General features: G+C 55.1%; 1 protein-coding gene across 1 annotated transcript; it reads left to right on the top strand.

Annotated features, from left to right (window-relative positions):
* Nucleotides 1–2,995: 2,995 nt before the first annotated feature.
* On the top strand, nt 2,996–7,358 carry Fgf19 (fibroblast growth factor 19). The gene is made up of 3 exons (XM_021633384.2): nt 2,996–3,251; nt 3,438–3,541; nt 6,109–7,358. Exons 1-3 carry the CDS (start codon nt 2,996–2,998, stop codon nt 6,403–6,405), a joined length of 657 nt encoding a protein of 218 aa, XP_021489059.1. The 3' UTR covers nt 6,406–7,358.
* Nucleotides 7,359–9,016: the final 1,658 nt, after the last annotated feature.

The raw sequence follows: 9,016 nt of genomic DNA on the forward strand, positions 1-9,016 counted from the left end.
GAATTTTAAAAGAAACAGTAAAGCCAGGAGTGAAGGCTTGTAATCCCAGCACATGGTAAGATGAGGCAGGAGGATTGCCTTGAATTCACAACCAGCCTGGGCCTCATATTGATTTTCAGAACAGCCAGGGCTAGAGAGAGACAGAGACAGAGACAGAGACAGAGACAGAGACAGAGAGAGAGAGTGTGTGTATGTGTGAGAAAGAGATTCTTTCTCAAAACAACAAACAAACAAACAAACAACAGGACTTGAAGCTGGGAGGGAGATTTTGTGGGGGACTCTCCGGGAGTTGAAGGGAACTGGTTTTGGAGGGATGGTTCAGTGGTTAAGAAGTACGGCAGCTTGGCTTGGAGTTGCATGCCTTTAATCCCAGGCAGAAGCAGGCATATCTCTGTGAGTTCGAGGCCAGCCTGGTCTACAAAGTGAGGTGAGTCCAGGACAGCCAGGGCTACACAAAGAAACCCTGTCTCAAAAAAAATAAAAAAATAAAAAATAAAAAAATAAAAGTGCCCTCTTAGAGGGCCTGAATTCACCTCCCAGCACCCACATCAGGCAGCTCACACCCAGCTCCAGAAGCATAGCACACCGCTGGCACTCCTGGGCACCCGCATTCACCAGCACCTTCCCACACACAAATAGACAAACATACACCAAATCTTGGAAAAAATATATGAGGTTATCAAAGAATAAAAAATATTATTATTATTGTTATTCAACCAGCAGAAAAGCCCTCGAGCCAATCGCTCTGGCTAACTGGTCACAGGAGTCCTGCTCAGCTGCTGCCCACACCACACAGGCTCTGGAGATTCTGCAGAAAGCAGCAGGCGCCCCCTACAGGCAATAATCTCCTCCCCTCTTCTCCGTTCTTCTTTCTCCCGGAGGTACCCGCCAAAACCTAGGAGCGGCTATCCGGATCGCCAGGGCAAGTCTCCCTCCCTCTCTGGCTCCGTAAGCCTCAGTTTCCTTCAGGATCTACCCCCTCACTTTCAGATCATTGCTATAACAAGTTATAGCAGACTCTCGCTCTCTGCGTGAAAAGCCCGGGCTCTTGTTCTATGTATGAACAAAGGTCTATGCCCGTTCTTTCATCCGATCCACAAGACAAGCCCAGAAGTAGGCTGATGCAACTGGCCCAGAGTCCAGTTGCCCAGGGAGTGCCCAAAATGTGCCCAGGGAGTGGCCAGCTGTGGATCTGCCGTCATCCACAAGCGTCAAGACGGGCCATCCTGCTGCTTCCACACACAAGGCTCCGTCTTCGTCTCTCACGATGTGCAGCCTTAGCGTGCTGGGCCACTTTCAAGGGTCCCGTTTTCTACCTGTTCAGAGTTGGCAGTAAATCCCACCGTTGGGAAGAATGTTCTCCTAGGCGCCCTCGGGAACCGGACAGGCCTTTTCTGAGCACCCCATTACCAAGGGAGTCTCTGAGAAGAGGGCAGGGTGGGGATGGGCTGCTGCCACCTGCATGCCACTCTTCAACCCAATTTGGGGAGAATCCTCAGAGAAGCCTCCGCCAGCCTCCCCGGCACCCCACACTTATCACGGACATTAAAACGAAAGCGGCAGCAGAAGGCAATTAAGATTAATAGCCTGCGCTGTCGATTGAGAATCACAAGGGGGAAGTAATTAGATTTTACAGGAGGCACGGTTCTCTGAACCAAGCCTCACAGCATGGGAGTCACCGGTCCGGAGAGCCTTCGGCGATGGCTTTTTGTATGGGCTTTCCTGGTGACAGTCTCCCAGAGCCCCCGTCATTAACGCCAGCAGCTATTGGCGCCTGAATGTGGCGTGTTCCTCATTGAGATTCATCCGACCTGCCATCCCTCAGCCGCCCCGCCCCTGCAGACAGACCTCCCATCACCACCGAGCCAGGCCGGTACCGCTTTCCCCAAACCAGCCCCCCACCCAGGAGGTAGGGGATTGGAGGCCTAATGAGAAAGGATAAGCGTTGGACCAAAGCCCCCCGCGAGGACCCTTTCTTCCAGGACGGGGAAGTCTCTGCAGGCTGCCTCCTTTCTTTCCGAGCGCGGCTCACCGAGAGGCCCCTGTTCCCCCACCTGACCCGCCGCCAGCAGTGTTCGCGCTTGCAAGCCAGTGGGTTCCCTCCTCGCCTGTGGGCAGACCCAGGGAGGGGCCCAGCCACCCACACAAGAGGGGACCCGCGGCCCGTCCTGCCTCTGCGCGCTGGCCAGCCGACCCTCCTCGAGAGTCGCAGCCCCAGGGACTCTCCCCTGGGGGAGCCCACGCGCGAGGCGGGCAGAGGGACCCGCCGGGCTGGGCTGGCAGCACAGCTGAGGCCGAAACTGGGGCTGAAGCGCCACCTCGTGGGCGCGACTCGCTGCCACGACGTCTGCACCGTTCACCGCAAACACCCAGGAAGGGGGGGCCTAGGTGTGGGGCCGGGGGAAACGTGAGAGGGTCGGCTGCGTGAGGGCGGGCTAAGGGAGGGGACCCAACACTCCAACCGGGGGCCAAGGAGGCAGAGCTCCGCGTGCCTTGCCATCCCTAGCGACCGTCCCCAGTGCATCCCTCTGAGAACCGAGGGCCTGAAGATCTAGGTAGTCGAGAGTGAGATTAAAACCGCCCGCCTGGTCCATAAACCGCCAGGATGCCGTCGTGCCTTGAACACTTGCTACCGGGGACCCGGTGGCGAGGAGGGCTGAGGGCTCCTTCTCCCGCAGCTCTGGCCGGCCTGGGCGGGGTCACCGGGCTGGGCCCGAGTGGGTGTGTGTGTAGGGCGGAGTCTCGATGCAATTAAGAGGAGAAACTGATGCGGCGGCCGCAGCTACCCGCGGGGGCCCCCGGGACGAAACGTATATAAAGCCGCGTGCGCCGAGCCGCCGCGCCGTCGGAGCAGCAGCGCTGCGCGCCCCGCGCCGCCAGCGCCCAGCTGCTTTGTGGCCGCCGCTCCCCCGCACCTGCCCTGCCCCTGCCGCTCGCGCCCCCCGAGCCCCCGCAGCCTCCTCGCCAGCTCCCTAGCCGTGCCTCCGGAGGTGCCATGTGGAGAGCGCGGAAAGGACGTGCAGCGGCCCGAGCCCTGGTCCTGGCCGCTCTGTGGCTGACCGTGACTGGGCGCCCCCTGGCCCGGCGATCCCTGGCCCTGTCCGACGATGAGGGGCCGCTCGTTCTCTACGGCTGGGGCAAGGTCACCCGCCTGCAGCACCTGTATGCCGCCGGTCCCCACATCTCCAACTGCTTCCTGTATATCCGGAGTGACGGCTCCGTGGGCTGCGAGGATGACCACAATAAACGGAGTAAGTGTCCACCAGCGCGTCCCCTGGGGCCCGGGAGCCCACGGGCGTGCCTTGAGGAGGGCTTAACCCCCCACCCCCATCCCCGGACTTCCAGGCTGGAGCTGGAGAGGAGCTAGGTAGTGCGGCCCCGCCGTGCCCACGTGCTGCTGGGTCCCGGCTGCAGCTTCTCCCTTCTCTTGCTCCCAGGTTTGCTGGAGTTCCGCGCGGTCGCTCTGAAGACGATTGCCATCAAGGACGTCGAGAGCGTGCAGTACCTCTGCATGGGCCCGGACGGCAAGATCCGGGGGCAGGTGAGCACCCCCGCCCCGCCCCCACCCCACGCGGCGGGATGCTCCGGGCGGCGCGGGCTCTGTGTTGGGTCTCTTCACCTCCCGCTTAAGCTTAAGGAACTTCGAGGGCTAAGTAGCCAGTGCTAGTTAGGTTAATGTTACTCTGCCTTCTCGGGGCGGAAAGGGATGGCCCCAGGCTGAAGCGGACCAGGGAGGAGGCCAGCGGACCAGGGAGGAGGCCAGCGGAGCGTGTCTAATCCACCCAAAGGTTGGCTCCGCTAGCTGCTCAGTACCATTCAGCCTTGGGCCCTTTTGATATTGAACAGGAAAACCCACCTCTGCCCTTTGTATCTCCAGCCTTGGCGTGTGTGGTCCTCTATTGCCTTTCTCTCCCTCAGGCAAAAGGAAAAAAGAAAAAAAAAAAGAAAGAAAGAAAAGGAAGTGTTTTTTTGTTTGTTTGTTTGTTTGTTTGTTTTGTTTTTCAATCAGTTTCTATGTCCTAGGAACGCTATGTAACATTAGGTACTTCAGAAAGCCCCCAAAGCACTCACCTGCTTGGGAGCTGAGGGAATGGGGGTGAGGCGGGCTGGACAGATTCGGGTCATCCCTGAAATCGGGAGGCTGGAAGTGTGAAGGCTAGGGCCCTGTAGGAACAAAGGCTCGGAGTTCAAAGAGGTCTTCAGCTCTTCCTCAAGCGGAGACTGTGTGCAGTCTCTTGGCCAAGGCCTCCCATCCAGCCCTGGCCTCCTGGAAGGAGCTGGGGTTGGGGTTAGGGGGCTCCCTGTAGGGAAGGATGGCTGCCGGACTCAAGGATTTTGTTGTTTGGTTTTATGCCTTTGTGTGTGTGTGTGTGTGTGTGTGGCTCTGGGGTCGATTTATCTACACTAAAAGACCACAAAAGAAAGAAAGGAAGTGAAAAAGAGAAAGAAAAAGAGAGGAGAGAGAAAGAAAGAAAGAAGGAAAGAAAGGGGTCTTCAGAGAAAGGAGGATGCTGCAGAGGAGCTGGTTTACAAAGAAGGGGCTCCACTACCTGTCTGAAAGCTGATAATCCAGGCCTGAGCAAAATTTCTGCCACAGTGTCTTCCTGGAATATTTATTTGTGGCCCCCTCCCGTTCTGCTCTAATCAAAGACCCGTAGGAGCTTTGCCCCTCAGTTCCAGTGCCGCCCCGGATCTAGCGGGCATAGTCCCATCATAAACTATTCCTGATTTTTTTTTTTAATAGAAGCCCCACACAGTCTATCGCTCCTATGTGAAGAAAGGGTGGGCAGTTCTCCCTAGGAATTCTCCAAGAGAAAAAACATCCTGTGTTTATCTACGGTTCACATTTTAAGGGAACGTGGCCTCTGTGCCTGGTGGCTGTGTCCCCATGCCATCAGCCAAGGCAGAAGCCGTAGGTTCTTGGAATCAGCCTGTTATCAGAGCCTTATCTTCCACCTGCGGTTCAGTGACCTCCACAGGCAGAAACAGGGCTTGTGTTTATTGAACCCATGCAGGCTCCCAAAGGGTTGTAGCACCAGTTTGGAAGGCTGCTACTGGTACCCGAAGCCTGGGGACTAAGAAGGTCCTGCTACTGGGAGTGATGGGGGATCAGGGACAGCTTCCTGTAGCACACATTTCCGGCCACCCACAGGGTGCAGGCTTGGTCCTCGGCATGGGGGAGGGGCTGCGGATTATCAGGCAGATCCTGGCCTGCTGCCTGGGGGGGGGGGGGGCTTCTCTTCTCACAGTGGTAGGGGACCCAACCACCTCAGCATTAGAAAAGCTTCCTGTGCTGCCTGACTAGACGGGGAAAGCTCACTTTATCCCCTGCCCCAGGCAAGGCTGCAGTTCCCACCGGGAAAAGGAAATTAACCGGGAACTGAGTTTGGGAAGCTGAAAAATAACGATCAGAATTTAACGTCACTAGTTAAAAGCCACGGAGACTTTCACGATGCCAGTAGCTGTGTGGATGTTACTCAGTCTAGGCAGGGGTGGATAACTGGAATAAACCAGGCATGTTGGCACTCACCTGCCAGCCCAACCCTCTGGAAGCAGCGAAGTGGTTGCCTAGCATGCTCAGAGTCCTGGGTTCAGCTGAGCACTGCATAAAACCAGCACAGTGGTGCTGGATTGTTGTCCCAACATTTGGGATGTGAAGGCTTAGGAGTTCAAGGTCAGCACAGGGTACATGAGGACTCTGTCTCAAGATATAAATCTAGGCCTGACAGGGTCATAGGGGCCTTTCATCTCTGCACACAGGAGGCAGGGGCAGGCAGATCTTTGAGTTGGAGGCCAGCCTGGTCTACATAGCACATTCTATCGAGGCCAGCCAGGGGTACATGTAGTAAGACTGTGTCTCAGAGAAAATGCTGGGATGTGTCTGGGGTGAGCTAGCAGAGACAGTCTCATGTAGCCCAGGCTAGCCTTCAATTCCTGATCTCTTACCTCAACCTCTCAAGCTATGGCATGGCGGTTTCGCACCACCATGCCTGGCTTTTTGTGTGCTTGAAGGCAGCTGAGAGGAAAGTGTACATACAGCCAACAGCCGTGGGGATGGGATAGCCTCGCGGTGCTCATGCTCACAGCCTCTTGTTTCTTTCTCCAAAGACTCATTACTCGGAGGAGGACTGTAGCTTCAGGGAGGAACTGGACTGTTTAGGCTTCAACCAGTACGAATCCCCGAAGCACCACCTCCACATAATCCTCATCAGGGCCAAGGCCAAGCAACAGCTCCGGGACCAGAAGCCCTCCAACTTTCTCCCTGTGTTCCCGCGCTCCTTCCTGGAAGCCAAGGAGCAGCTGGAGTCGGAGGTGCTCCCTCGGTCCATGGAGAGCGACAGCATGGATCCATTTGGGATGGTGGAGGATGGAGAAGTGGTGAAGAGTCCCAGCTTCCAGAAGTAATGGGGTTCTGGCAGGATGGAGAGAACCCCAAAATCCTAGCAACTTCCCCTTAGGAGCTTGTACATATTCTAAGTCTCCCGTGGACCATGTGTGCTTTTAGTGGCTAGACTTGATCATGAACCTAAGTTGACTGCCTGCCTGGTTGCCGTCCAAGCCCCATTGACTTCGGAGGCTGCAGACATGGGGCTCGGTTGCTCCAGTTCTGTTTGAATGCCTCCACTAATGGGGACTCACTCCTGTGAAGCATTCTTTAATTTTGAGCCAAATCTGTGAGACTGGGCAGTTTTGATGAGGCAGCTGGCAGATGTGAAGTCAAATGACAAAATTCTCGTACAGGAGATAGGCTCTGAAGTAATATGTTGACTGTCAGGACCTCACGGGGTCTCAACTTGTCCCCCAAGTGCCTCCTGGGCAGAACTGATGGGGCCACAAATTTGGGGAAAAAAAGCAGCCCAGAAAACCTTGGGGGCTTTACAGGATGGTTTGGGGATTAAAAGTTCCAGCTGACCCCTTAGCTTCCCCTTCTCCCTGCTTGGAAGTGACCCTCAGGAGTGGCCTCCAGCCTGGTGGATAGTCACTTCCCCTTGTGCCCCAGCAGCTTATCTTGGTCATGTGACCCCAGAATCTGGATCTGCCCGTTCTACCCCCTTTCCAGAGCAAGTAGCAGGTAGCTCCTTAGCCATCCCAGCTCCTGGCTCCTGCCCCTGACCACTAACCATTGCGTAGACCAGTGTCAACTGCCTGTGTCCAACTGCACCCCTCATTGGCAAACAAGCAACAAGATTAGGAAGCCCCCAAACTTGCAGTGACAGCAGGGGAGATGAGTCCTCTCCCCAGCACTTACTTGGCAGTGTGGTATTTATAAGTAATTTATTTTGTATACATCTCTTATTTTCTTACTTTATTTATGCCCCAGGTCGTATTTATGTACATGGTGTGTTTTCTACATTAAAAAGGAGTTGGTTTGTATCAAAAGTTGTTCTGTTCCAATCGAGATGCAGAAGGGGGCCCTGGTGCCTTTGTTGGCAACTGGTGGCTCCCTTTCCTGCTGGTTGTACCCCTTCACCCCTCATATCCAACCGCCAGATCAGGCCAGAAGATATACAATGACTTCAGTCAGAAAGCCCCACCGTCAGCTTTTGCCTTTTAGGGACACTGGTTGGTTGGGGTGAGGAGGTGGGGAAGGGCTTGTTGGAGAATTACACACACACACCTCCCTTTTTCTGGGTCTTTATGGGCCACAGTTTCTCTTATTACATAACTCTGGCTGTCCTGGAACTTTTAAAGTAGACCAAGCTGGCTTTGAACCCAGAGATTCACCTGCCTCCTTAGTTTTGGGATTAGAGGCATGTGCCATAAGGCGCGTACCAAAAAAAAAAAAAAAAAGTCTTGGAGAATGAGGATGTCACCGGCATGCAAATTCTCTGTGTCCTGATGTCTGTCTGGTCTGCCCCACCAGGAAAAGCAAAGCTTGCTTAAACTTTTTGGCAAATTCCTCTGCCATCTAGGAACCAGGACTTTACCACAGGGTGATGGGGAGGGGATGATGTGGCCATGAGCCCTCAGCTGGTGGGTTCAAGAACAATGGCTGTCACAGTTCTGATTGCTGGGGGAGGGACAAGATCAGGGTGGCTCTGGGGGGCAGCAGCCATTGGCCCCTAGAGACTGAGAGGAGAGGGTTGTGGAGTGACCTCCCCAAGGGAAACAGGGCTCAGACCTTCACCCTCTTAACCTCTTTTGGATTAGGAATTGACTCTGGAAAAGCTTCCAAGAGCAGAAAGGAGAAAGCGGGGATGGAGGTGGGGATATGGGGGGGATGGGGAAGGGCTGAATGGCCCCAGGAATTGGGCCTGGATGTGATGTTGCCGAGTTATGTATTTTTTTTTTCTGGTCCCTATTTCCTGCCAGACAGCTTCAGAGTGCCTGGGCGTCTCAAAGAAGATGTGTCTTTTAGTATGCTAATGGCCTTCCTGAGCTAGTATCCCTCACCCTCTAAGCCTGATTGAGCACCACACACCCTGAAGTTGGGCCTCCCTGAAGCCCGAAGGATTCACCTTGTTCTGATTATCAACCCCAAGGCCATTTACCTGAACCATTATACCTCACCCATGAAGTCCCCATTAGCACCTGGCTCAGAAAAGCTTCTGCAAGCCTCTGAACCTGTTGCTCAGGTGTCCCTCGGGAGGTCTGGATAGCACAGAGCCTTCCCTCCACCCTGGCTCCCTGCTTCTGCCCTTCCACCTGCCTGTCCTTTGGAGAACAGCTGGAGGAGTCTGTGTGAAGCAGCCCTTAGGCAGGCGCAGGCAGATCTCTGAGTTTGAGACCAGCCTGGTCTCCTTAGTGAGACCCTGACTCAAAATACACAAATAAACAAACAAACAAACAAATAAATCAGAATAAATCCACAGTCTGCTGGTTGGTAGATCAAATTAGTGGGAGGAAGAGGGGTCATGGGTGAGCACCCTGAACTTGTAGTCAGTGAAGCCAAAGCTGAAGAGGAAGCTGACCTCGGGCGTGGGGACCCTCATCCGCAGCTGCTGCCTGACAGGTAGGGCGGAACTCAGGGGTGACCCTGCTGCAGTCGCCCGCCAGAGGTGAGAGGCCACGGAAG

This window comes from Meriones unguiculatus, chromosome 1, assembly GCF_030254825.1.
Source record: "Meriones unguiculatus strain TT.TT164.6M chromosome 1, Bangor_MerUng_6.1, whole genome shotgun sequence".
Lineage (NCBI taxonomy): Eukaryota > Metazoa > Chordata > Mammalia > Rodentia > Muridae > Meriones > Meriones unguiculatus.

What these genes read in the sequence shown, in the direction of transcription:
- Fgf19 (XM_021633384.2), top strand. Translation starts at nt 2,996, where the DNA reads ATGTGGAGAGCGCGGAAAGGACGTGCAGCGGCCCGAGCCCTGGTCCTG. An exon ending in GGATGACCACAATAAACGGA is followed by an intron (nt 3,252 to 3,437) that starts GTAAGTGTCCAC and finishes TCTTGCTCCCAG; the next exon opens with GTTTGCTGGAGTTCCGCGCG. An exon ending in ACGGCAAGATCCGGGGGCAG is followed by an intron (nt 3,542 to 6,108) that starts GTGAGCACCCCC and finishes CTTTCTCCAAAG; the next exon opens with ACTCATTACTCGGAGGAGGA.